The sequence below is a fragment of the Haemaphysalis longicornis genome, unplaced genomic scaffold, assembly GCF_048455015.1.
Source record: "Haemaphysalis longicornis isolate Haplotype H1 unplaced genomic scaffold, Haemaphysalis longicornis Haplotype H1 scaffold_7, whole genome shotgun sequence".
Lineage (NCBI taxonomy): Eukaryota > Metazoa > Arthropoda > Arachnida > Ixodida > Ixodidae > Haemaphysalis > Haemaphysalis longicornis.
This window is the reverse complement of record NW_027526422.1, coordinates 70,767,212-70,795,155: the sequence shown is the minus strand read 5'-3', so window position 1 is coordinate 70,795,155 and position 27,944 is coordinate 70,767,212. Positions and strand designations below refer to the sequence as shown.

The following is a 27,944-nucleotide window of genomic DNA, read 5'->3' as shown; positions in this document are numbered from 1 at the left end:
CCGTAGGGTCCTCCCTGTTCTGTTAGGGTCCCTAGAAATACTGGTCAATGGTCATTGTCTTTACACCTGTTGTTTGCACTGCCGCTCAGCATGGCTCCGCCGATAAAGTATGTAACTCCCGAGGATCGAGAAGCGCAGCGCGAGCTCTATCGTGTCGCTGCCCGAGAACGTATGAGGCGGCTACGGTCCGACCCCGAGTATCGCGCCAAAGCCACCGCGCGTAAACGGCAGCGAAGAGTGGAAGCTCTCGAGTGCCGCGCTCGTGCTGTGGAGTACCAGAGAAACCGCCAGCGAAACGACACCGGACTTCTAGTAGTGGAGAACCTCCAACGTCATGCCCGCGAATCAACGGGTGGGTGGATAGCCTGCAGCCTAGCAACATCGCAACACGTAACAAAACTTAGCAAAGCCTAGCAAAACCTGAAGAAGTTCCACTTTTTCTCCAGCCTTGCACCACTAGTGCAAGATGTCCCAATTTTTATTATTATTATTACGCGTTCTTCTAGCTGTATTGCACGCGCCCACACTCTGCTAGCCTCGTGTCCACTCCAGGGTAGGGTGAGTGCAAATCCTCACCCCTTTCGGTGAAAGCACTCGCGGTGGAGACGCAGCGCGTTCTTTCTGGAGATCGTGATTGTGCCTACATGCAGGGGCGGATCCAGGTGCCCACTTTGTGTGTGTGTGTGTGTGTGTGTGTGTGTGTGTGTGTGTGTGTGTGTGTGTGTGCAAAAATACAGGAGGCGATGGTGTGTGTGTGTGTGTGTGGGGGGGTTCGATAATGCTGATGGGAGGGGAGGGGGAGGAGGATGCAACAAACAAAATGTCATGATTTGTTCTCAGTTGCACACGAAGTGCTTTTTATTCCAGACAACCATGTGACCAGTTGTGCTACACAGTGTTTCGAAGGCCTTCGAGTTGAATGTCATTTGACTCAAATGACACCTTTTGAGCTTTGGTTAAAATGGAATTTGAGTCGAAGGAGCACGACAACTGACCTTTGAGAGTCTCGAAGCACTCAAAGGCCTTTAGGCCTTTGAAACACGAACGGTCGTACCCTCGGGCTGCAAGCCGTAATAACAAAAGCAATTATTTACGAGTAAAACTTGGTGTTTGAAGTGCAAGATCTTAATTTTTCTCTTGTTTTCGTTCTCTGTCACTCGCTCTACGATTACGAGCTAAATTGGTACTTTAAAGTTTCAACACCGGTGGTGCGAAAAAAGACAAAAAGGAACTGGCTGCCTTGTGCATGTTTTGTGCACGCTTGTAGATCGTTATCAATTTGAGCACTAATAATTGCTATTTTGCCCATTTTAACTCTAAAATTAAATTTTCGCCAAGAATGAAACATGGAAGCAGTGGCGACACCAAAACATGGCAGGCGAACGCGGAAAATTTCAACTGCCTTTGGGAATCATCATGTAGATCGACAGAACTCCTTCCAGTTTGAATGACATTTGAAATTTGGAAGGTAATTCGACTGAAATGTCCTTCCAAACGCTCGTGTAGCACAGGTATAATAAAGGCCGACGACTGCCTTATTTGACCGACCAACGCATATGCTCCCACTTAGTGTCAATAAATAAGTGACACTACTCCCATTAAGTGAACTCCCATTAAGACGAACTCGAAGGGACCATGACGGTTTGTTCGTCTTATCAGAAGCCCTCCCCAAAAATGAATCGCGCCAACACGCCCAAGTGCATGCAAATATCTTGCTTCAAGCTGGTGAATGTAGACCTACAATGGAGCAAAAAGACAAAAACTCATTTATTTGAGTGTACAACTTGAGAGAACACTGTCTTCAAGTGCTCTTGCCTGGTTTTATCCAGTCCAAGTGGCGACGGGTAGCGTACACCCGCTACCTCAAGCAACAGCGCAGCGGAAACAGAGAGGGAACTCCTTGCTTTCTTTCCATGGAGGAAGAAAAATTTTTCTTTCCTCCATGTTTCTTTCTCGGCGGTGACGCGATGGGACTTGCGACGCGAACCGACGCAAACTCACATGGTCCCACTGAGAAACGTCATTGGTCAGGAGAGCTGCTATATTCGCAACAGGAAGTCTCCGTCGTTGCGTTTCTTTACTTTTTTATCCTCCTAGTTTTGCGCCTCTCTCCTCTAGAGCAGAGCGGTCACAAAACTCGCCCTCACTCTTTTTTTTCTTTTCTTTGCCGCTGGCTCCGCGGGTTGAAGGGTAGGAGAAGTGGTAGCTTTGATCGCGTGTCTTTTTTTCTCGCTCCCTGCCTTCCTTCCTGGCATGAATTCACTTCGAGCTGTAATTTTCTTTTAATTTTCTTTCCCTCTGGTTGCATAAATGCCCTGCTGCACCCCGCCAAGACTGCCATATTCGCAACCCAGAACTGCCAGCAGTGGTGGCCACCCCGAAAGTTGTTCCTCTTAACTGAAGAGCTCGTGCAAGGCTGTTCGTCTTAAGCGGATATTTCTTGCATTTGGTTTAAGAAAAACCAACCAAACGTTCCTACATTGTTCGGAATAAGCAAGAATTTTGCTTAACCGAGTCTGTCTTCACAGGAGTTCACTGCGATTCTTAGTTCAACAAACATTGCCGCCAGTCCAGCATCTTCGCTTTACCGCATTCCTGTCAAGTTACCCAAACACCGCAGTGCACCAGACATGTGTCTGTTGTGCCGTTTTAGATGGTGTCAGCCATGGTGCCTTTTCTTGCCGTCGGATTGCACTTGCAATCTTTTAAAACTAACTTTCCTTTAACCTATGCTTCTTGTCCCCGCTGATATACCCTCACTTGCACGCATTGAGGAGACCCGTTTCCTCATCAGAAGAACAAAACACCCTTTCGTGTAAACGTTTTCCTTTTAATAACCACATATATCAATCCACGCAGACCATGCAGCGGTGTGGGAGCGTAAAAGGCGAAACGTAGCTGGGCCGTCAAAGCCGCCACAAAGCAACCCCAGCTTGGTGTCGGTGCACCCCGACAACTGTGCAACAGCTGACGAGTTCAATCAACGGTTTTGGTACAGTCGCGACCTTCAAGACGCCAGCAGGAAGGTTATTTAATTGGCAGCAGGATGGTCAGTGCATTGGCCAAAGTTCCCCGTGGTGAGGATGTCACCTTTAACGTTTGCTATTTATACAGAGAAATCACAACGTGGTTACCTCTTAAAGGTACCTCTTTAATGTGGTTACCTCTTAAAGGTAACCACATGCAGCGACGAGCGAAGCGAAAAATGTAACTGAATGGTACAGCCAACAGGTAATGTGGGTTGCAGCGACGAGTGAAAAAATTTTTACACAGGCCGCCGTGGTGATGACAGCAACAGCAACGAACCATCGCCGTCGCTTGCGTTTGGCTGGCCAGCAGCAGCCCACAAGCGAACGACAGCGACAGAGGCTCTGAGCAGCAGTGTATAGATTTTTTTGGCTCCCCACTGTCACCCAAACTACCTGTTGGCTCTACCCATTGAGTTATGTTTTTCGCGACTGTCTTCACTATTGCTGCACGTTGAAACATACCCCAATCCCTATGGCTAAAGGCACATCAGATGGGCGTAGTGTCAGAACCCCCCCCCCCTCCCCCCCCCTTCCCTCCCAAATTTTCAACTTTTCTACATTGTGACCAGGATATTGTTAGGTGCAGGCTCTCTTTCTTTTTATTTTCTTACTGGCTGCGTATAACACCTCCAAAAAACATTTCTGGCTAGGCCGCTGACGTTGAAGGTACCCAAAACTGGGATTCTGTTGCTGTGCTTAGATACATCGGATGTACCAGGTTCAGAAAGCTAAAAGGTATGCCAGAGCAAAGAATAGAATATTAAGTCATTAACCGGTACTCTAGCTGGCTAGTCAGTGAGCAAAAGCAGTTGCCAGTTGGGTAAATATTGAAGCACAGTGCTCTCACCGTAAGTTGTTAAATGGACTGCATAGATAAATTCATACTGCCAGTCCTGGGTATGGCCAATATTCTCTGTGATCCATGTAGGCCTGATGTACCTTTCGCCCCTGGTATCCTCATACATTCACCATACATTTAGGTACAGCGATAGAATCCCGGTACCGGGTACGTCTGATGTACCTTTAGCCTCTGGGATTGGGGTACACCAGACGTACATTAATTAAGGCACAGCGCTTATACAAAGCCTTTGGTATTTGGCCACCCTTTTTTGGCTGCTCTACTGAAAAAAAGAAACCATTGTGGGGATTTCACCTGAAGTAGGAGGTTGAGAGCTCGACAAAAAAAAAAAAAAAAAAAAGGAAAGGATGACTATCCTTGAAAATGTCAGAAACAGGTTTTTGTACATTCAATGATTCTCTGGTATGCTTTTTTTAAAGAAACACTAAAGTGCGAAAGCTGGTTGGCCTGTATCGGCAGATTGGTGCGTCGCGAGTACAAATGTACCGCTCGCCGCAGCAGCAGCAGTTTTCCCATGCTACATTTTGGGACTTCAAAAACAACAACAACGATTAGACTAAAAATCAAGCCTCTTAGACTAAAAATCAGAGATTATTAGTCTAATCGACTTGAAACGGGGTGACCGAAAACTGCACTTCGCAATTTCTTGCGTATTTTCTGCACCTGCTCCCTGGCGGCAGCACGTCTTTAGAAATCTTCACTGGGATCAAGTTCCATCCATAGGCGTCCGGTCCTGGCGATAACATCACCAAGGTGCCAGCATGCCAAGTTGGCATCAAAAAACAACCGCTTTCTGATTGGCTACCAGTCTGTGCTATAAAAGTGAAAGCCAACAAGAACAAGCGCTTGGGAAGATAGCGACAGTTGAGTAAAATTGAAAATATGGCCCCGGCTTGTGCTGGGCACTTTGTGACGTGCTTTCAGTGTGATGGAAAAAAAAAATGGAAGGGTAACGAGAGTGAACCGCCTTAACTATCTATTTCTCTGGGAACTAAACATTGTTGGTAATACAACAAAGGGCAGAGAGCTACATCGTCTTTCAGTCAGAACAAAAAGTTATTCAGTCTTTAGCATCGCTTTTAAAGGCTGTTTTGTTTGCACGGCATTAGTATAGCACATGCTTTGCACCTATGCCAATGATTTTTTTTGCCAACATGTAGGTAGGGTACGACAAAACATTACAACTTCCCAATCTCATGTCCAGCACCACTTCCTTTTCATATTCAACAAAACCCTATTGACTTGGCTGCCCTACAATAGGGAAAAGGAGTTTCAAATTTTAAGCAGAGTTGTGAGGTAATTGAAAGCCCAAAATTTTGTGCGCTCGGGTAGCACAAAGATTTTGAACGTAGTACCATATCATAAAGATTTTGAACGCGTACCACGATATAATAAAGATTTAGACCGTGGCACCATATCATAAAGATTTCGAGCATCATTGTTAAAATCGTAAGCTATTCCACTCTCTGGAGGTGAATAACCAGCGAGGTGTTTAGTGCATGACGTAGAGGTGACAGAATTTAGATGGAAGGTACAATAATCCCTTGTTAACTCGAACTCGGATATCTCGAAATATTGGTTGAGTCAAAACTTTTTCTCGCCGTGCATTTACGTCCCATAGGCACTGTGTATTTGCCCCCCCCTTATCTCGAAACAGTTTTTCGGAGGACCACAGATGTCTCGAAATGTTGACAGAGGGCACGAGGCAAATTCTGCAACGGGCTGCTGATAAGGTCTCGGTTCGAGCGCTTAGCCCCCACTACGCACCAAACGTGGTCGTGACGGCAAGTTTACATGAAGAACACACTGTACAAGGCCGATGTCCCCATTGCCGGAATACTGTCCGAAACATAGATCCTTGCAATTGCTGTGGACGATGCAGCTGGTCATGCGGACGACGAGGAGCCTCGAGAAGTGCCTACAACGGCAGAAACAGGAAACATCCTGTACCTGCTTTGCAACTAGGTAGAATTTAGTGGTGGCGACCAAAATTTATGCGATGTATTCAGCAGCTTGAGAATGTTTTCCTGGGACCAGATGCGAAAGCGAAACAGGCGAGCACAACACAGTTATTTCTTGTGAAATAATAAAAATTAGTTTTTCCTAATTATTTTGCCTTTATCACGAAAGCTCCCCTGTGTAGTGGAGCTTTTGTTACCAGCGTTAGCTGTCAGTTAATTGTGACCTGGCCGCCATGCATATTTCCAGTAATTCAGTTATTTTTGCCAGCTGAATTCTGATACCTCTGAATAATTTCAAGCTGTATCCCGCACAAGTTCGCAACACACAAGGAGAGAGAGAGCAACTTTCTTCAGAAGAGCATCGGTCAGATGATTGTGTGTAACTGGTCCCTTCTAGCTTATTTGCGAGGTTCAGTGCTCAGAGCTCCTCTATAAGTATTCAAAATGTGTAGGCTTCCCGAAAGTATTTTTGAGGTTCTCTTATAATGACTCAACAGTCTAATGCTAAGAATACAGCAGCGCACACCAAGCACATAGCACAGCAGGAAATAAAGCAGCTGTTCTCTATTTCTTTCGTCGTCATTGACTTGTATCAGATTAACGTTTTTTTATGCACCGTCAAAAATGTCATACTAGGAGGTTTGGGGATGTTTGGGAGGCTCACAAAGTTCGTGTGGATATTTTCTTCAGGTTGTAAGGCATACAGCACCTTCTTCATAATTGGCCTGCCATCAGTTCTGAAGGAGGTGTAGGTGTTACATGTGATACAATAAGTGGATAAAATTATTCGCGCTTGTGCGGGAGCTCACAAGCCTTGGTCGTGGGCATGGAAGTATATGTGGCGACGAGCAATTGCTGACCAGTTGAGGTGGTTTTGAGGAAGTGCCAGCGCTAATTACTTATTTATAAACAATCAAAACATAGTTTGCCATCGAAAAAAGCCAGAGGAAAATTGAAATGTGTGCTTTTTCAGTTAGAGCGAAAAATTTTAGGGCACCTAAGCTCTCCTTATGGTGTAGTCAGTGCAAAAGCATTAGTATTGAATTGCCGAATGGATATGCTGATATTTCGCGCACCGTCTCGTTGTATTGGGGATGACGACGTGGTGGCATGTTTCACTCGCCTTGAACATGGCACTCGTTGTGCACCATCTGCTGAGGATATTAGCACTATTAGGGGCTAGTGCAATTAGTGGAAATTTGCTTTGCTGGTTGCCTAATTTGTGCTTCTGTAATTAGTGCGTTGAAATTACTCCTGATGATGGCAGTGTTTCTAAGTCAAAGGACACAAACCATTCACTGTGGCCGCCTTTAGCCAGCTGCAATCATCAAGCTGTGGTGTCCAGGGGTTCTGTGCTCGTCTCGCATGATGGAGGGGCCCTGGTCAGAATCTCTCCGAGAATTAAATTTTAGGCTGCGTATAACCTCACAGCAGCTGCGAGAATTACCTCCGGGAAATTCTCACGGCAGTTTCCATAAAAGCTGGCTGGCCTAGCTAAATTTGCTAAATAATATTATGTCCCAACGTAACCTAACGTAACATAACCTCACCAAACCTAGCGTAACCTAACCGAACGCATCCCTACCTAAATCCAACCCTACTGCAACAAACCTAACCTAACGCAGCCCAATGACACAGAACACAACCTATATTAAACGTAATTCAACCCATTCTAGAAGTCCTGTGCATCGAACTCTTGACATAGTAAAAACCAGAGTGAAAAAAGTATTAACAAAATCACGATGACTGAAAAATTCTTAAAGTTAAAAAAAAAAAAAAAACACTGCAATGTCGGACTCGAACCGGAGCCTTCTTGTTTAAGGGCAGCTGCAAACACGGCTTTTTAGGGAGTGTTTATCCCATAGAATCTCCGTGTAGCGTGCTTAACCAATGAGAGGCGACTGCCGTGAGAAATTTCTGACGGTAACCCGCCGCGGTGGCTCAGTGGCTACGGCTATGCGCTGCTGAGTACGAGGACGCGGGTTCGATTCCCAACCGCGGCCGCCGCTTTTCTGATGGAGGTGAAAAGCAAAAACGCCCATGTGTACGAGATTTCGGCACAAGTTAAAGATCCCCAGGTGGTAGAAATTAATCCAGAGCCCTCCACTACGGCGTGCCTCATAGCCTGCGTTGCATCGGCACGTTCCCTACATTCAATCAATTAATCAATCAATTTTCTGATGGTAATTCTCACGGTCGCTGGGATAATTGACACTACCTAGATTTTATTTTCAACTCGGTTAGGTACTCAGTTCACAGGGGAGTGCAGGATTGTTGACTCTACAATTAACTACAACACAGCACAAACGACGATTGACGAAAGTAGTGCACACGGGATGAATGCTGTTAATAGACGTTTTCCTGAGAGGCGTAACGGCAGTCCAAGCATTTTTGACCTGCTTTTTATTCTTTGAGCAGCCTGTTGTTTTGTGCGCCATGGACACAGGACTTTTGGCCTACATATAAAACTCATACTAATGCACGAAAAGTGACTCAGACTTTAGTGAACCTCCATCACAGCTTGTCACCCATCTGTACAAGCCAGCGGACGACGTCACCTAGTGATGCTGTTCAGCTAGTGGGAAGTTCATCCAGGCTATACACATCCCTATAATACAATTTTCCCGATTTACCCTAATTAAATGCAGCTTCCATTAAACTTGGCATCAGTCATTCCATCGTGGCAAGGATTTTATTGAAGTGAAATTGTAAATGAATTTGAAAAGGCCTTATTTGAGGTGGCATTGTGTAGTTTAACCTATGTAATTCATTGTTTGAATATTTCAAAGTCTGGGGCTTGATGAGCTCATCTGTGATAGTTGGCAGAAATATGCGATCACGCTAACAACCGGCATGACATCACGCAGACTTGCGCTAATTAAGAATTTTGTGTTTTTATTCGTTTCTGTTTGCGTGTTTTCTCGCAGCTACATCGTTCATTCATGCGAGCATTCCGCAACGATGATTAAAAGATTCTTTATTTGGGCCTGAAATTGATTGGAGTTCATCGGATCTTGCTGCGGCTCTTGCCCTGGGGCCCTATTCTCGACTCCATAAATTTACCGTGAACTGTGATTTGGCCGGAAGCTTTGTCTGATTGGCTTACAGTTTTGGTCACGTACTTCCAGTTGACAAAGCGGTTGTGTGTGCTTCGTCATTTTGGTGTTTCGTTATGTTTGTTGGCACCAGTTCTAAAGTTTACCTTATTTCACTCTACTGAAAGTGCGTATTTGTTGCCTGGCAATGAAAAACTGGACGAAACTAGACAGCATAGACCTGTCTTTGCACTTCAACAACAATACGGCTTGTATATCACGCCCTCTTTGTGATTGGCTGGGAAGACGTGACGTAATGTAAACAGTTGGCGGGAGTATTTGCGTCACACATTGGCAACTTCAGCCAGCATAAGAGGGGCGTGTTGTATACATAATCGCTTGCAAATGGCAGTTGCCGTCGCCATAAAATAGGGCAAAAAATTTCACCTACCTTCAGCGCCGTGAAACCCCCATGAATTTGCAGCAGGTGCAGTTTCGCATGTTGTGTGATTTAAAAACAGTTCTAAAAAACTGTTTTATAGCGAAAAAAATAATAGTTTTGACTATTTTGAAGTTGGCAATAACGTAGCATAAAAATAACATCCCGTATTTTGTCTTTATGTTTGGCAATGAAATACAAATTTTTGTTTGGCGTAACAGCAACATAAGAGGGCAGTACAAGCCTCTCCATTACAAAGAACCCAACGCATGGCATTTGTCCACACTCCTCCTAGTATAGCTGGGGGCCACATGCTCGAATTCAAGATAAAAATAACATAGAAATCTGACTGCTTAATGCATTACAGCGCAGACTCGAGCCTGAAGAATAAGTGAATCGCCGCCATCTGTACGCTCCGCCGTTATCAGGCGTAGCGTTCCGCTGTTCTTACCGCGTCATACACCAATGGTCAAGGCCGCCTTTCTTTCTGTGCTCACGCCAAATATAACTTGTAACATAGCACTGCTGCAGGTGATAACGCAACAAAGCTTGAATTGAAGCAGAGTGCTCAACTATATGTTAATAAAAGGATTGAAGTAAATAAATAAATACGGTAAAAAAGATTGTGTGATGTTCTTTAGCGCAGCACCCGCCTTTCGCTTGCGTTTGGATCAACGTTACCTTATTGCCTTGCGGTGTTGAACGCCAATTTTAACCTCCAGAAATGTGTTTTTCTTGTCAGCCTCAGCTACCGTCCTAATTTTTAAATAAATACCAAGTGTTTTTATATCTTTTATGCGAAACACTTGGCAGTTTGGGTGTCATCTTTATAAGCTTAGCGTCAAATTACGCTGCATGTTGTGCAGCACGTCACTGATTGCTACGTTTTGCTTACGCAAAAAACATGTTGAATTCACCGTGAATTTGTAAAGTCGAGTCCCCGTTGATCAGCTCAGGCTGAACCTAATTACTTTCGGGTCTACACTGGGTCACCGTTCCGGGTCACCGTTTCGCGCGGCCGGGCCAATTCTAATTTGCCGCGCGAAACGGTGATTGTAGGAGAGAAATGGAGCTTTCGAATGCACCTTTCTCCGTAAAAAATGCCTGTAAATCGTCCGGAAAAACGCAGAGTTTAATCTAGCAATCTAATTTAGAAATATTTACGCAGCTTCGTAGAGCTAGCGAAAGTAAGCTCACCAGACGGATGCCTCGTTTTCGGAGGAGGCGATACCGGAAGTTACCCCCAAAACGAAAACCAAAACGAAAGACGCATCGTGACATGGCGTTCGACAATGTGTTGTTTGTTGTGGTCAGCAAATCGGTGACTGCCAAGTGACTTTTTGTGACTGTCAAACTTTAAAAAAGTCTGTGGTTCAAGGTTGAGCTCAGCCACTCGCTCTTGGTCGGCCCGCAGTTTCATAGTGTCCGCCGTTCTCAGCTAGGCCTCCGCATCGAGATGGGGCGGCCCAGGAACACGCCAGAGCAGGCAGCGGCCACTCGGGAACGCAGGCGACTCCGCGAGAAAGAACGGCGCAGTCGTATGTGTGAAAACGGTGTCACTGTCGGTGCCATGGCTTCGTGCGAGCGACGTAGAGATCCCGAAGTGCGTGCACGCGAAGCGGCAAGGCGACGGGAGCGCTACCGGGAAAAGATGGAACTGGCTCGAGCAGTGGAGAAATTCGCCCTGCGTGCGACTGAACGGAGTAATTGATTCCGTACTATCGCCCAATTCTCGGTTTCGCTGACGCCGCTAATTGGCACGACGTCAGCTTTATTTGTGTGTGTGTGTGCGTGCGTGCGTGCGCGCGTGTTCTGCCAAGTAAAAATTTCAAACAGCTCATGTGGTTATGCATTGAGGGCTTTTAAGCTGAACATCAATCGAACAATCGATTCAAATTCTCGCGGTTCTTTCGAGTTTGATAAGATTTCATTGCATTCCGTGTTCCAGGTTCACGGGTGAAATCAGCATCTGCTGCGCAGTGTGCGAGCAGCAAAACCTGGCCCTCACTTTCGGCGGGAAAATGCGATTCGCAAGCACAGTGCGTGGTGCCACTGATGTTCAAATCGTCGCAGACGAAGACCGTTTTAATCAGTGCCGAAGTGCAGACACGAGCTACAAGGAAGAAACCTGCTGCAGGTTTGTAGGCTTGACTTTTTGGTTGCAGGGACAGACAGACTTCTTATTCATTTCTTCTTTTGTGCGAAAGAAGGCGTTTCTACTCGCCAGAGTGTCATACCACAGAATTGCTAAGTATGCATTTTCGGGCACTACACGTGTATGGTTTCATATAGTTGCACGGTAACTCAATTGCAGCTACTCTATTCTTATTTGGTTAAATCAATGATAATTATAGTAAATTTTTTAAATCCATCTAATTACGCTGAGTTGCGTATTTGAAATGCTGATCTAACAACCTCAGTAGTTTCCAGTGCTTTGTGATAACGTCTCCTCGTATGGATGCAGGCATACAAGGTCCACTCAGTCTTCTCTTTCTTTTGCACATTCAATACTTCCAATTTTAGTATTTGTCACGCTGATGTTTCCATATTATATTCCCCAAGGTTTTTCATGTAATCGAAATTTTGGTTCTCTGTTCCGTGGGTTGTGCTGAAGGGTTGTCGAAGTGGATGTATGGCAAAAGGTATTTCAAGTTGCCCTAACGGCACCTTGGGGTATTTCTGCTGATATTACGTTCAGGCATATGTAATGAGCATGTAAACATGGTGCACCTGATTGGCGGGTAGCAAAGCCACAATTGTTAGCCGAAGCAATCTACAACACAAGGATGTGTTTGTAATCGATCGCTTCCAGAGCTGCAGTGCTGTAAGATGTCAGTCGTAACTCAGCTTCAACTGCTATTAAGTAGCAGTACTACAGCCACACTATGCATTTTTCCCCATCAGTAGCCTGCTGCAGGCGTAGCTGTGAAGCCAGACTGTGGCTCTAGAATGCACATAACTGCTATTTCTGGTAGTCTTAGAAAACCTGACTTGTTTTTCAGTTCACTAGTCTTAAATGCGAAGTTCATTTCACAGTAATGAAGTTCTAATTTTGTACTAATTCCTTTGGTTAAAAGCTGGTTAAAAAATATTCTGTCCAAATACTTCTGTGGGTGCATTTTTCCGCATTTAACTTTTTCGTTACCACATCAATAGAACATGGGTCACCGGTGACCCGGGCGCTCCACAAGCAATTTAAAAATACGAGCACTACCTACCACGGTGGCTCAGTGGCTAAGGTGTTGTGCTGCTGAGCACGAGGATGCGGGTTCGATTCCCGGCCGCGGCAGCCGGTTTTCTGATGGAGGCGAAAAGCAAAGACGCCCGTGTGTACGAGATTTCGGCGCACGTTTAAAGGAGTACTGACACGAAATTTTTATGTTACGTTTTTTTCGCTGCTATGCGTGCCTACCAGCCCACTAATCATAGAATGACAGATTAGACGGTCGAGCGCAGCGTAAACATTCATTTATGGCGTCGTTTATTCGTGCCAGTTTCGGTTTCGACAAAAAAACGCAGAGCGGCCGCCATGACAGCATGTATGACATGGCGTCACCATTCTTGCCGTATCGCTGCCTCTCTGGAAGCGCGCGCTAGCGAGCGCACGAGCGCGCCCAGACAGGCCGAGGTCTTCGCCGTCCCCACAGGCCCGGGCAGCATGACGTCAGTCCCAAAACCATGACGTGTACACGCGCCCGAGCAGCGCGTGCCAACCACAGCCAGCGCGTCAGCTTCGTCACGGGAGCCCCGACGTCGGCAGCTTGGGGCACTAGCAGATGATGTCACGTCGGCCCGCTCTGGGCTTTCTCGTGCGGGCGAAGATTAAAATGGATTTTAAATATGTTTCGCTGAACGGTTGCTGTTGAAACTTGCTGGGAGATATCGCCTGATAAAAAGGAAGCATTTTACATAGTTATCTCAGCTTTGAAATTTCGTGTCAGTACTCCTTTAAGGTCCTCAGGTGGTCAAAAATAATCCAAAGTCCTTCAGTACGGTGCGCCTCATCACCCACGTTGCGTCGGCACGTTAAACCCTACAATAAATAAAAAATACGAGTGCCCCTATGAGCTGGTGGTGCCATGTATCACATTTTCCAGGCACTGATCTCCCATTTCTTGTGTAGTTTGTATTTTTCCCGCGCGGCGTCGATTTTTAATGGTGGTTCAAAATGTGCGGTTTGCTCCGTTTGTTTACAAACATGGCAGACAATCCGGTTGTGGGATCCGCACACATCCAAGCACATCGAAAACAGCATGCTGGAGCACCTGAGCTGATACGACCGTCCAACTGCGACCAGCTGGCTTTCCGAATGGAACTCTCCCAAGACCAAGAGAAGAGGCCACACGTTCGCACACCCCCTCAAACCAAGAAGGTTCTGCACAAACCGCTCAGACTGGAGAAGCGCAAAAGATGCAAGAAGTGCTACGATGAAAAGAAAGTCGACCTCAAGACAAATGTCATTTGTAAAACATGCAATGTGTGTTTGTGCTTTACAACAGCCAGAAACTGTTTTGCCCAGTGGCATGCCAACCTTGTGGACCTAGAGGAGAGGCCACACGTTCACACCCCCCCTAGGACCAAGAGTGTTCTGCACAAACCGTTCAGACTAGAGAAGCGCAAAAGATGCAAGAAATGCTATGATGAAAAGAAAGTCAGCCTCAAGACAAATGTCATCTGTAAAACATGCAATGTGTGTTTGTGCTTTACAACAGCCAGAAACTGTTTTGCCCAGTGGCACACCAACCTTGGGAAGTAATTTTTCCTTGTGTCTGGTAGCTTGGAGAAATGGCTCTTGTTATTTTGTTACTGTTTGACATGGTTGTGTAAACGTTTTTTTTTTTCTAAATTACGCAATTCAAAATATTTTTTTGTCTAGTAAAGTCGCACCTTATGATGTTATGGTGCCGTGTGCAACACTATACAGTTAAACCTGCCTGTAACGAACACCTATGTAACGAATTCCTAGATTTAACGGTTTTAGGGCGCGGCCGTTTCGCGGCCGTCTCTGCGCTGAGCTGCGTGGTCGGCGTAACCGAGTGAACGGTGGCAAGACTGACGTGTGAAAGAAAAAGCGAACGATGAAAGAAAGCAAAGGAGGAGAGTGTCGCGAGATTGGGAGGGGAGGGCGGTTCGCCGTGGCGGCGTGAGTAAGCACTCTCCAAAAATGTGCAGTGGGGGAGGGGAGGGGGCAGTATGCTGTGCCTGCACGAGACACTTGGTGGCGCGAAGCTTGGCAAAAACTTGAGGGGGACTTGCACGTGACTATGATGTGCGTTCGCTCAAAACGCAGTTCGCGGTCCCTTCCACAGACTCGCTTCACGCCGCTGATGCAGAGGCTCACCATAGTTGCAGTCGAGAGAACCCATGAGTGAGTGCTGCCGCAGCGCACTGCTGCTGCGCCCAAATATCGCATTAGGGAGTATTCTAATAGCTAGCCAACTTTTTTCAATTCCCCTTTGAAGCCTGTGTGTTTGCGCCCTCTGTGTAACGAAAGGTTGCGGCGGCTAACCTTGATGAAACGAAGTTGGGAAGCTGTTCAGTCATTGTTCTTAAAAATTGGCAGGAGAAATGAACTAATTTTGCGAATACTAGCACTACTGTAAGGAGGAAGCAGCAACAAAAACGTCTGAAATTACATACGTTCGAAATTCGTCATGATGATGATGATGACGAATGGAGCAGCTTGTGCTATCCTGTGGCTAACGTAGCATCCACTTTTGGTTTCGCTTGCATAGCGTGGCACCAAACCAGAATTTTTTTGTTTTGCCCGCACCGCAATCTACGGCGCGTTTCAATGTGTGAGTGCGGTTTCGTTTCGAGTCAAGTTTGAGGTGCTAGGTGGTCCCATTGGCATGTCGTCACGCGTCCCCACTGATGTCTGTGGTATCTGTTTGTTGTTGATGAGTTAATTTGGCAAAAAGCGAAAAAGTGTGTCTTTTCACGACGCTCTTGCACAATTTGAAATGCCGGCGAGAAAGAAAAATGTCGCCGCCTGGTACAGTATCCCCGCTAGCACCCTCATAACCATTTTGAGAGCGGTTAATTAAGAGCATCAAGTTCTCAAAAGGCACTCTTTCAGCGTAAGTTTAGTTCTTGAAACGCGTTTAGGCGGCGAAATGTGTCAAAAGGCAAAAGCGATACTTAAGTTATGTTTGGTAATAGGGAGTAAGTGACCTCGTTTTTTTTTAACCGCCGTGTAGTGCCTAAGCCCGTGCAAAAGTTTTTCGCAGTGAAATAAATTCATGAGGAGTGAGTTCACTTTCACTGATATCCAGCATTTTGGCTTCGTTTCTGCTTCATTCCCACGATCTCAACTCCAAACCTGCATGCAACAAAAACCTGCACGTAATAAAAAATTGCGAACTTTTGTCAACTTCTTTACATCCAGGTTTAACTGCACTTTTGCAGTCAATATTTTTTTCTTGAGCAACAATGCGACAGAAATTGTCCGTATATGTGTGGTTCAATAGCCTATTTCTTTCTCTTTTTACTCACATTTACTGTGTTTCTGTGTACGGCAAGCTTTTACAATACATAGATAAAACCGTGACACCTGGCCAAACAAGGCAGTTTCTACTGGGCAGGAAAAAAACAAAAACAAACGTGCGACTCATATTTTTTGCGCTAGGTCATTGAAACTTCCCTGTTATGTAAACGGCTGCTGTAATCAGAATATTTTTTCACTTTTACTCCTTTTATGTACTGAGCACCATTACAGATATTCTATGAAATTTCCAGTAAATGTCTTAGAATTTTTTTCGCATAATACGTTAGGATTTGTTTCAAAAGCTGACACATTTCAAAAGTATGTAACTTATATTTCAACTGATATTTATCATTACACTGTAACCATTATGTTACTTACAAAAAATGCTCACTAAAACCTACGAAAAGTCGTCTAATTTCCCACTGTAATGAAAGAGTTAAGATCGAGAGAGCTGTGAAGGTACCTTTGTGCTTGTAGCATTCGCACGACCGCAGTTGTATTTCCAGTCTTTTTTAGCCCCATCTTATGGCCTTATTGCAATCCCTGACTTTACAGCTTCCTAAGGAACGAAATATATTTGCCACAGTGTAATGAGTAGCAGGCCAACGATATTAACTAAAATAATGCCTCCTTCAGTAATGCTGTCCAGGCTGTGAGTGTTTTCGGAACAAATAAACAAACAAAATACGTTCACCATTAGCTGTCACAAAAGAAAGGGAGTACATTGCATGTGACGGGTATAAGTACTGCTCTTTGATTGCCGTACTTGTTGCATTTCTGTTGCCAGGTCTGCGGAATCGCCCAGGGGCGGAATCTGTTTCCGCATCGGACAGTGGAACGAGGAAAACTGGGGTCCGCTCACTTACAGCTGGGAAATGTGACTCCGAGACACAGTGCGTGGTGCTGCTAACGTTCAAGTCTTCGCAAGCAGCCTTGAGGGCCAAGTTGAGAAGTGTCGAAGTGCAGACGGAAGATACCAGGAAGATGCGTGCAGGTGTGCAGGCTTGACTTTTTTGGTGTCTTCGATTTGACTGCACTTGCTGTACTCATGCAGGTAGTGCAGCACTCGTTTCTCTGATTTTTGAGTGCAGCGCGTGGCACCTGCACTTTTCTCTTCGATTTACCGACAGTGCAGGGAGTGCGGGGTGAGTTCACGGCTTTTCCTGCACTTCCCATGGGGGAGGTGCAGGAGCAGACGACAAAAAAGTGCAGGACCGGTTGTGCAGTGGTGGCCCCTGCACCGAACTAATCAGGAACGCGTGCAAAAAGTGCAGGACGAATTGAAGAGACCTTTTGGTTGCCACAAGGTGGCTGCGAAAGGCATGGTGGGAGGTGAACTTTGGCTCCAATTTATCAGTGTATGTAAAAGAGGTGGGGAGCAGGCGGGGGCAGGGTCACAATGAAAATTCGACTTAAAACGCCTCCACAATGTCTAGGCTTGGGCGCGAGCTCTTTTTGTATTTTGGGGTCAAAACCACATGGTCGGAGCTCGTCTCTAGGCCTTCATTAAGGCACATCTCATATGTGAAGTGTTGCTTTGATGCATAAAACTCCAATTGCATGGTATTGCTCACCTACACAGTAATGCAGGGGTTGGCAACCTGCGGCCTGCGGGGCAATATTATGTGGCCCCAGAACGTCGTCAGAACCCCCACCTGTCACTTCCTATCTGAAGGCCGGCACACCAGTTTCGACCTCAAATGGGGTTAAACTAGGGAGACAAGAACAGAGAATTGATCGCTTCCAGTTTGCACTTAACCACATTATTGTCAATTAGTGTCGGTTTGCTGATTTGCAAAGCCCCCCTCCCCCCCCCCCCTCTCCTCATTTTCCGCCTGTCCCTCCGCTGTGTCGGCCCCTTGCAACTTGGCCCTCTACCTCAAAAAAAAAAAAAAAAAAAAAAGGTTGCCGACCCCTTCTGTAAGGGAACCTGTGCTGGACAGAGCATTTGCACAACTAAATTGGGCCTGCAGTGCTCTCTCGTGCCCTGATTAATCGCAAGACTGCTGCTTGGCCAATCAGAGACCTGTTTATGTTCTGCCATCAATCGGTGGATCCCAGGCCTGACATCCCTGCTGTTGTTAGCCAGGGCACAACCCTCAAAGAACCTCCTTCCTGGGTGAGGGTTTGCGAGCTTGGCCCCTGCCTGACGAAGCAGCGACGGCATGCAAGGAACAGAAATCACCGGTTTATTCTGGGGTAACAAATAAAAACGGCATGTGTGGAAAGATCATGCAACCCTCAATAACGCGGTGCACCGGTGGTGCAGAAAGTAATAGGTCGCTTACCTGAACACTCACGACAATGTCTGAGCCCATTGTCTCAAGCCGCACCGTGCGCACCCACCACATGTGTTGGTTAGTCAAAGCTGGGCGAAAGTTGTGGTTGCGGTTTTCTGCCCCTTGCTGGTCTCATCCTGGCCATCCGCTGCGACTGGGTTGTTTTTTCGACCCCCCCCCACACTCGTGAAAGCCGCTTTTGTGTCAGATTTAGTGGTTTTGTGCATGTTCCAGGCTTGATGTGGGCCACACACATGGCCGTTGGGCACTCACTGTTGATCACTCACACGAGGCACACGACCCTGAGAGGGCTGGCGTCCCTAGTTTGTTGAGCACTCACTGCACTGCCACACCAAACTTTGGGGCTGCGTCCCTACAACTTTCACTGTCAGTTCACCTGACTGTGTCCATGTGCAGGTGACCACCGGCTCTCTGGCGGCCATCACTTTGAAGTGCCATGATTGATCCTTGGATGCGTACCGTGGCGAGGCAAAATGGCGACTGTGGACCCTTGCAAAGGTTTGTCCAATTTCTCCTCTGGAAATCTGCAGAGACTTGACACCTCCTGTGGCTCTGTCCCTCTCCCTCAGCAGCTCTGCCTGGACACCGTACTTGAGACCGTGACACTCATTCCAGGACATTGACGACATCTATCAAGAAATGGCCATGCTGCTGCTCCTAACGAGGCCTTCAGGTATGTGGTTTTAAGAGCGAAGCACTTTAGCAAATCGTAATTTTTCATGTCGCAATCGCAATCAACGACCACACGCAGTCCGACATTTCCCCTGTATCTTTGTAGTGTTTGGCTGCGCCTGCTTAAATGCTTTTCTTGTTGAGTGGTTCATTCTAAATGATTTGGATTTGCGTTCCACTTGTTTGCTTCCCTGTGTGATCTGCATGTTCATTTGATGTTATGCCGAGTGACAAAGTTGTCGCCTTTGAAGTTCCCCGTTCTTGCATTCGTTATTGCAGTTTTATTTTGCCTTGCGAACAAAATGTGTTCCTTTGTTTGTTCTTGCACGTCATTTCCTGCAGTTGTCTAAAACTACTCCTGTTTCCCTGTTTTTGTATCGATTATGTTTGTCCGCTCCTGCCTAGGGCTTCTTAAGTGAAGCTGGCAGTACCCTGCAAATAAATAATTTTAAGCCATAATTTTGATCCTCCTGCTTAAATTGTGTTTTTTGTGACATCCATGATGACATTATCTAGAGCAGGTGTTCAAGTGAACAGTAGTGCGCTGTTCAGTCTGCAGCGAACTGCGCGACGCTTTACCGTCAGTCCTCGTAGAAGGCGCCACCATTTTGTGCAAGACTTCTGTACACCCTCGATTTGTTTCTGAATGTATTTGCACCTGGCTTGTTTTTGTTGCGGTAGGTAGTAATTGTTTCGTAAAATTGTTATGGCCGTGCCTCAGTTTCTGAACTGACAGTCAAGGCTGGTTTATTGAACATTGCGGACAGAAATAAATTATGGCGCCTACGCTTTCTTTTTAAAATTGTGAAGAACCTTCTCAAAAGTGATACTCATCAATACTTAACGTATTTTTTTTTGGGGGTCATTCATCCCGCCACAGTCACTCGCTGAACTTAACCCCATTCCAGCTGAAAAACAATGTCTTTAAGTATTTTTTTTTTTCCTAGAACAGTGAATGAATGGAATAACCTTGAGTGTCATGTTGTTGAACAAACTGATATTAACAAATTTGAAAGCCTACTTGACTCTTAAACTTTTATTTCTCGTTCACAATTGATATGTGCATAACGTGTTCTGGTTCTCGGTGTATATTGTGTGCGCTGGGCATTGATGGGTACTCTTCTTTTTGTAGTGTGTGTTGTTTCATTGCGTGTATCAGTTTCTTTTTTCTTTCTTTGTGGCCTTTGCCAGATCTTATCCACGCGCCACTGTGAATTGGCAATCAGTTCAGTCTTGTTTTTTCGCTTGTGTTATGCGTTCTTTTTGTCTGCTTTATTGTGAAATGTATCACTCTTCTTTCCACCCTACTACGACCCCTAAACTGGGGTCAGCAGTATTGTAAATAAATACTAATGGGGTATGTTTGACAGACAGGGTCACTTAAGACAATGTTGCTTATGCCATTTGGCCAGTGCCATGTGAGACAACCACAAAGCACCGCACTGCTGTGCAGCTACAACAAGCATAGTGCGCACAGTACCAACAGAAGTATGTTTACATGTACTTTCGTAACTTCCATTGTTTATTCCACCATTGTTACTGCTGTAAAACGAATGTGCACTACACTGAAGCACAAAGAGCTCGTTCTGCAAGCGTATGGCCCAGCTGCCCATAATACGTCATAGTGGGCCGCATGACCCACTAGCTCATTTTTTTCTAATTATATAGCCTATTTGAGTAAAGTTTGTGTTAAAAGTAGTGTCAGTATTATTCCAACAAGGTAATCTTTCGTATCAACCAAACTTCCATTTTGTCTGCTTGGCCCCTTTAAATCCTGAGAAAGCAGTAGGCTTCTTGAGGCTCAAGGGAAGCATGCGGAACGTGTTAACGATGGACATCTTTATGTAGATTGCGTTGGTTTTAGTAGCAGACTTCGGACTGTATACAGCATTCAGTTAAAATGGTGCACCGTGCTTAGTGCCGTTCGAGAACAAAACGTGTGGCCGTGGAAAGAGCACAAAAGCAGAGGACATGTGTGCAAGGGTGGTAAAGGTTTGCTGCCGCGTGAAAGTAGCAAAAAAAAAAAAAAGCCGGCTGGCTGGGCCAGAACAAATCTGAGGCTAATGGCATCACTCAGCCAAGTGACTACAAGTGTTGGATCTGAGCTCACCAGATGCGCTTCCCTATGTGGCCTATGCCTGTTGTAGCTTTCCTAGTGCTCCACAATATTTGTGAGGTGAAGTATGTCTATGGCAAAGAAGACTAACAGTGCTTTTATTGTGTTCATTTTTTTTCCTCTCATGCATTGCTTAACATATGCTTTTCCTTACGTTGTATGGTACGTTCTTTGCCATTTCAGGTTTGAGATGAAGGAGATGAAGAGTGCGAAGGCTAGGGTGTTCGTCTGCACACCATGAAAAGTGCCACCACTTTCGTGCTGAGAACTTCCATCATTGTGATCACCAATGTTCAGCTTCTGCAGGTAACAAGGCATGCCTAAAGCTATGTTGAGATTTGTGCTGTTGCTACTGTTTCAAGTGAAGGGCCCTCAAATATCTGCATTGAAGTTTGTGAACTCAGAAGAGGCATCCTTGAAGTTGCGATTAGTGGCTTAACTGGTGTGCAGCATGGCTGGGCTATGTATGCTCGTGTTCTGGGAAAGACCAGGACGACACAAAATATTACTATGTGAAAAGTTGCTCTAAAAACATTGCTCTAAAAAGTGCAAAACTACATTTGCAAGGGTGAACGTCAGTGGAAAATGAACATGCACAAGTGGGCAATGGCAAATCAACGAACGAGAATCTTGCGTCTAAGTCAGCCTTGTACTACACTAATTTTCACTCAATTCGCTGCCTGTATAGGTAGTTAGTTGGCAGCGAATGTGATTGAAAGGTTCTTACGTCGCTCTTTTTTTTTTTTTTTTTTTTTTTTTTATGGGCAAGTTAAAAAGCACAATGAAAGCTAGAGTTCCTGACATTCCCTCCCCTCTGCTCGCGTAAAAAAAAAAAAAAAAAACATTGTGCCTCATCTGCACAAAATTAAGGTTCTTTAATACAGAATAATCAAGCACATCTCCCCCCAAGCTTATTAGAATATGGTTGTTGCTAACCATGTAATACGTGCAGCCATTTGAGGCCTCATAAAAGCCTAATTTTTTTTACTCTTTATTTAGAGTTACAGAATTTAGTGTGTTAAAGCGTGTTCATGTTTGGGTGCCCTTTCAACACCGAACTGTTGAATCAAATTTAATGATGTGCACACACATTGTCGATGCAGGCCACCAAGGTAACAGCCCTGGTGCAAGCATTCATCGGCTGTTGCTGCTGTACCGTCAAGCTGCCGGGCACCTTTCAAGCACATGCAAGGCAGCTGCGATTAATGGGTCACCCGGTAATCTATGTTCGAAGTACAGCTAACGCAACTCCCCAACCAGGCTTCACACATGCTAGAACTTGCCAGTGCTTGTCACTTCTGCGCTCGTACTTTAAGTGTGTTTGATTTTCAACTCTAGACTGTCGCAAGCAGCTTGAGAGGCAGTTCAAATGGCAAGGGCGGTCCTTCGATTGCTTGAATACTACCTTTGACTGGTATATTGAAGATGCCACTGATTGATAGCTGCCTGACGGCTGCCGTGTATCCCAAGAGTCGTCCGTGGTTCACGAGAAATCATCACCATTAGCTAAGGGAAAAGGCACGGGATTGGCTGGGAGTCCTCTCACCAAAGTATCAGTAGTACAGTGGTGGGAATGCCCTCCAGCATTTTGGAGCAGGCAAAATCTGCTTTTGGAGCAGCCACCTCTGTATTTGGAGCAGGCACGGGCTTTTCATGAAACACACAGAGGAAGAAAATTTACTTTAATGGTCTCTCAGTTTGCATAGCAATTTCTACATAGGCAGCAAGCCCACAAAGTAAGCACAAAAATATACAAAAGTAGGGTTACGTGCAGAAGTGATGGCTCAAAAGTGAAGGATACTATGCAAACAAGCTGGGTGCAGCATGAAAACTGTTCATAGTCACAAATGCACAAGTATATAATATATATGAAAGCCCAAAATATATCACTAAGTGCTGTGAGTTTCGCACCAGCACAGCCCAAACTGAACATTATTGCACTAACAAAGACTGACCAAATGAAAAATCACTGTTTTTGAGTTATGCTCGCTTTTTCTTAGTCTTACTCATAGCCTCTAGCCATTTCAAACTAGCTGCCATTTTCTCTCTCACTTGCATCAGCAGAACTTGTCCACTTTGGATGTTACCGAAATCTTTGTTTCGCTCCACGCTCAATTAGTAGTTCCACATTTTTCAACATGCGCTCTGCATCCACAGCTTCATTTTGTGTGTCTGCTTCAGATTTTGTCGGTGCTGATTGTTCAGCGTCAGTTCGGAGCCGTTTAAGAGCCTGCTTTTCCTGTTGAATGCGTCGAGAGTATCACTTCGAAGCATTTCTCACAGCTTTTACAACATCTCTTCCAATTTAAAACTTGCAATGGTCGCAGCCATATCATTGTGCAAACGACAGGGTGTGACGAATGCCATTTATACTTTAAAGAGAGAGATACTGGACCTATCAAGGAGCGCTCTGCCATTCTGGCTGAACCCACGCTCCACATCCACATTTTCATGCGGTAAGCTGAGAAGAGCCTTCACAAGCTTTGTCAACAGGGGGTATTTTGTTTGATTCTCTGCATTCTTTCGCTCAAACACATTTTGCCAGTAGCTATCCAGCTGCCCATCTGAAGCAGCAGGTAAGGGCTCCAAGCAGAACTCTGTCACTTCACCCGAGAGAGACGACACGTCACTTGAGGGGATAATGCATATTCAGCAAGCTGCCTGAATGGGTATCCGAAATGGAAGCATGAGGCTCCAAGCATAAAAGGTGCATGAGAGCAGAGTTTTTCAGGGGAAGCTGTTTCTGAAGGTACCTGGCACACTTCATGTAGAATGTTCGTGCCCCACACCTGAATGCTTCTCTCTCTTCTCCCCTCCATGACACCATGGCTGCCTCAGTGTCTGTCCCAAGCTCGACGTTTGCCTTCCAGTTCTGAGCAGATTCTATGTTGAGCGTGACCAGTTGATGCCCGGACATGTTTTGAAAGGCATCCAACCTCGGGAACCTTCCCAAGACTTTTTTTAGTAGCGTCACACACTCTGAATGAAGAATGTGAATGCGTGGCTCACTCTTGTGGAATAATGTAAGGGACTTTGCAAAACTCTCAGCTGCGTTCTTCACAAAGAGAGCCTTCGCGTGAAATTCCTTGTTGTTCTTCTTCAAGCACTCCTTGATGCCCCCGCTACTGCGCACTGGTGCTTCGGCAGCCAAGACACTTTTGAGTGCAGGCAACTGTTCAAGCAGCCACTCCAGAGCTGGCATAAGTGACAGCCAGCGATTGCTGACGTGACACAGAAATGCAGTTTCAGGCAGTCCCAGAATGTTCTGCTGTTATTTCAGGTGACTGCTCTGTACCGATGAGTGTTTAAAGAAATAGTGTGCATTAGCTACTGCACTCTCAACTTCAACAGCAAAAGAATCTAGACCATGTGAGAAGGCATATGGAGCCAGCATTCTCCTACATCCATAAGGGAAAGATTATCATCCGCAAGTTCCTTCTTCAGTGATTTCATCATGTTTGGACCATCACTGAAGAAAGGAAAAAAAGCCCGCCCGAGGAATGTTCACAAGTGCCTCGTTAACACATTTAAAAAGTACATCTGAAGTTGCACTTCCTAAGCAAAACGAGCGCAAATGCCCCACAATGACTTCCTTTTGCACATCCGAAAAATAGCGCACAAGGACGTCGAGCTGCTGACAGCGCAGCTCAGGCAGCGGTGTTTTGTCCACAACTACACTGTAAAAAACAGCAGACTGATTCAGTTCTTTTGATACAAGGCCTTCAAAATAAGGACCAAGCACGTCTGAGACAATGTAGGATGTTTTTTTCCGACTGCATGAAAAATCCTGGGCAATATTAGAGTCTGGAAACATCGCATGGTACAAAGGTGTCGCTGTGTCCGCCCAGCAGTATGACGGTTAACACAATGTAAGAGCCAGAGCAAAACGTGCTTTGCTGGCCGTCACAGTGTCAGCATGAGACATGCTGTTGCTTGCTCTAGTGAAGTCCAGAACAGCCTGGACAGTCGGTGGCCACTTCAATGTGCCATCAGGCCCACGTAAAGCTCTGCAAAGCTCTATGTGCTTCTGGTTGCGAGAATGTCGTTTGACGGCTGCTGCTCCACGATGCAAGCAATGTATGGTTGTGCAGCACATGATCCAATAGGAATCTTCTTCTTTGTCACCTGGCCTGCACCAAAGCTCAGTGCAGTCACAATTTTCATGTTCTCGGCTTAATGTGTCTTGATTGAATTTGCTGCAACTGCCAGGAAGAAACAGGAGACTAATTACTTCATTTTGTTGCTTAGCTACTCAATCTTACAGCAGTTACGTTAACACACAGAGAAAGAAAATTATAAATATTTGAACTTGTATGCTTTTCTGGGAAACTGCTGCATGGAGGCGGTCTCATAAACTCTATAGAAACGACTTTCAAACAATGATTATGCAGTAATGCAATTTTTAGAAAAGTGTGCCCCTAAATAAGGCCAAATAGGGGATATTCAAAATATACTAATACCCTTTGAAAACCGAAAAATCGCGAAAGAATCGATTTTCGAAAAAGCCGTGTATTTCGGTTGTATATGTAATAAACTACCTTTTCTGAAATTATCAGCTCTAATTCATCGTAAAAATGGTAAAAAAAAAAAAAAAAAACTACTACATACTCAGCTGGAGCACCTCCAGAGGGGTAGACCAAACGTGAAATATACCCAAATTTCGCGAACGCCGCTGCCATGCCGTCTTCCGTAGAGCCGCCATTTTGGTCTGTTTTTGTTAGTGGATTCTCGCGCCTTCTTTTCCTGCCATTATTTTTAGTGGCCGTGGTGTGGCCGAGGCATGGTTCACTTGTGATTGGTGGGCGCACAGGGCTTTCGAGTTTCCTGCGTACCGTGTGCGAAGCCACGATTGGACCTTGCGCACGTTCCTCGAGCGAGCAAGGTGATCGGACACGACGCATTCTCAAAGCCCAATACTAAGCATAACCAAAAATTTTCTTCAAGGTAGTTTTGCAGTGCAATGAATACTACTGCAAGCAAGCAAAACAAATAGGCCTCGCTTATCTTTCTGGAGCGCGGTCACGCATCGGCAGTTGTCAGTGAATGCAGCCACCGCAAGAAACGGCCGTGGGGAACGCACGAAGAGTTGCGAGAGAGAAAGAATAGACTTTATTGGGTTCCAGCATGCGGGATTCCCTCCTGCCGCGCAGGGCGCGGGGTTCACCCTATCTCACGTTACACTAGAAGTCCTAATGTCACGCGGGCCTAGACCTCAAGGCCTTCGTGCCCCGGCACCGCTCGGGTTACTGAGGGTGTCCCCCTTTCGCCTTTGCAGCGCCAGTGCGACCTCGAGCTGCCGGACGGCCCTTCGCTGGTCTTCTGGGTCCGTAGACCCCACACGCTGTTCTACTTGCGGTGGTAACACCGGACCGTCCGCGCTGTCTGCGTCACATCCCCAGAGTATGTGAGTCAGGGTGGCTCTCGCGCTCGCGCACACACTGCACATTTCACTCACGTAGAGTTCGGGGCACACGTGTCGCGCTAGCGATGGGGTCAGCACAGTCTCGGTTTGGAGCTGGCGCAACCTCACCGCCTCCCACCGGGTAAGATCCCTGTGCGGAGGCGGGAAGCCACGCCGTTGCTCCCTGTACCACGCGAGGATGTCGCCGTAATCGAGCAGCTGCTCCTCGCCTTCTTCTTCGGTCGCCGTCGCGTCTTCGGAGGCGGGCGCGGCCGCGGTCCGGCACGTGGCGAGACCACGGGCCGCGGCATCCGCCTCCTCGTTGCGGTTCGGAGATCCTGGTATCAGGTCCCTACCCATGTGGGCCGGGAACCATTTTAGTGTCAGCCTCGACTTGGACTCGTCGCTTGCCAACGCCCTAGCAGCCGCCCCGCACACGGCTCCGCGCGAGAAGCTACGGATGGCCGTCTTGCTGTCACTGAGTATTGTCCGCACGCCCGGGGAGCGCGCCGCCAAGGCTATCGCCATCTCCTCGGCCTGGCTCGCGCTCCGCGTACGCACTCTGCATGACGTGCCGATCTTGCCCGTCGTTGCGGCGACCGCCGCCGCCACGTAGGCGTCCTTGTTCCTGACTTTGGCCACGTCCACGTAGACGGCGCCCTCGTCGTTCTGATGTTGCAGCAGCAGCGCCCTGGCTCGCGCCGCTCATCGTCCCTCGCTTTCGCCGGGACCCATGTTCTTTGGCAGCAGATACACCACCAGTCTTCGCATGGTTGACTCCGTGAGTGGAGACGTTTCGTGGTCTTGTTCCTCGGGGGAGGACAGGCCCACTCGTTCCAGCAGTCGCCTGTCGACCGCGGTGCGGCCCAGGCGTGTCAATTGAGCAGTACGTTGGGCCTCGCCGATCTCCGAGAGCATGTTGTGCGCTCCCAGAGATAGCAAGGCCGTCGTCTTGGTGCCATTGAGCAGGCCCATGGCACCCGCATACGCCTTGCGGTTGACCGCGTCGATTCGCTTCCTCTCCGCTTCCGTCCACTTGTGAAAGGCCCCCGCGTATGCTGCGTGGCTAACTGCAAAGGCCTGCAGCAGTCGCAGGAGGCTCGCTTCTCGGATTCCTCGGGACCTCGACGTGACCCTCTTGACGAGTCTCGTCGCTATCCCGATCTTCGTTACTATGTGGTTGGCTGCCGTCCCGTTCGTGCGGTGGGCGTCCACGTACATGCCCAGTACTCGGAGGCTCTGGACGTGCGGGACCGGCGTGCCGTCGCTGGCTCGGACGACTATGTTGTATTCCGCTTCTTCCGCGGCCCGCTTTCTCCATCTTCCCGGTGGTGGGAGCACCAATAACTGGGACTTCTGTGGCGAGCACTTCAGCCCCGTGTCTCTCAGCGTGGTCTCCACGGCGTCGATCGCTGCCTGCAGTCCGGCCTCGATGTCGCCGTCGCTGCCGCCCATATCGTGACGTCGTCGGCATAGATGCAGTACCGGATCTTCGGTCCAAGCGCGTCAAGGCTCTTGGCGACGTCGATCATCACGATGTTGAATAGAAGCGGGGATATCACGGACCCTTGCGGGGTTCCGACGCTTTGCGAGGAGGCGCCATCAACAAATACAGCAGCGCAGTGTACAAGACGGCAGCTATGAC

General features: G+C 46.8%; 1 protein-coding gene across 7 annotated transcripts; it reads left to right on the top strand.

The window, feature by feature from the left end:
• On the top strand, positions 1-26,224 carry LOC144145909 (uncharacterized). 7 transcript variants are annotated; one of them, XM_077677741.1, is made up of 8 exons: positions 1-352; positions 11,272-11,460; positions 13,529-14,691; positions 16,598-16,804; positions 18,507-18,608; positions 18,683-18,783; positions 21,082-21,204; positions 22,002-26,224. In XM_077677741.1, the coding sequence occupies exons 1-3, from the start codon at positions 91-93 to the stop codon at positions 14,077-14,079; spliced, it is 1,002 nt and encodes a 333-aa protein (XP_077533867.1). In that variant the 5' UTR covers positions 1-90; the 3' UTR covers positions 14,080-14,691; positions 16,598-16,804; positions 18,507-18,608; positions 18,683-18,783; positions 21,082-21,204; positions 22,002-26,224. The 7 variants fall into 7 exon arrangements, with proteins under 7 accessions (XP_077533867.1, XP_077533869.1, XP_077533870.1 ...); XM_077677743.1 differs by having other exon boundaries at positions 18,680-18,783; XM_077677745.1 differs by lacking the exon at positions 1-352 and adding an exon at positions 10,396-11,026.
• Positions 26,225-27,944: the final 1,720 nt, after the last annotated feature.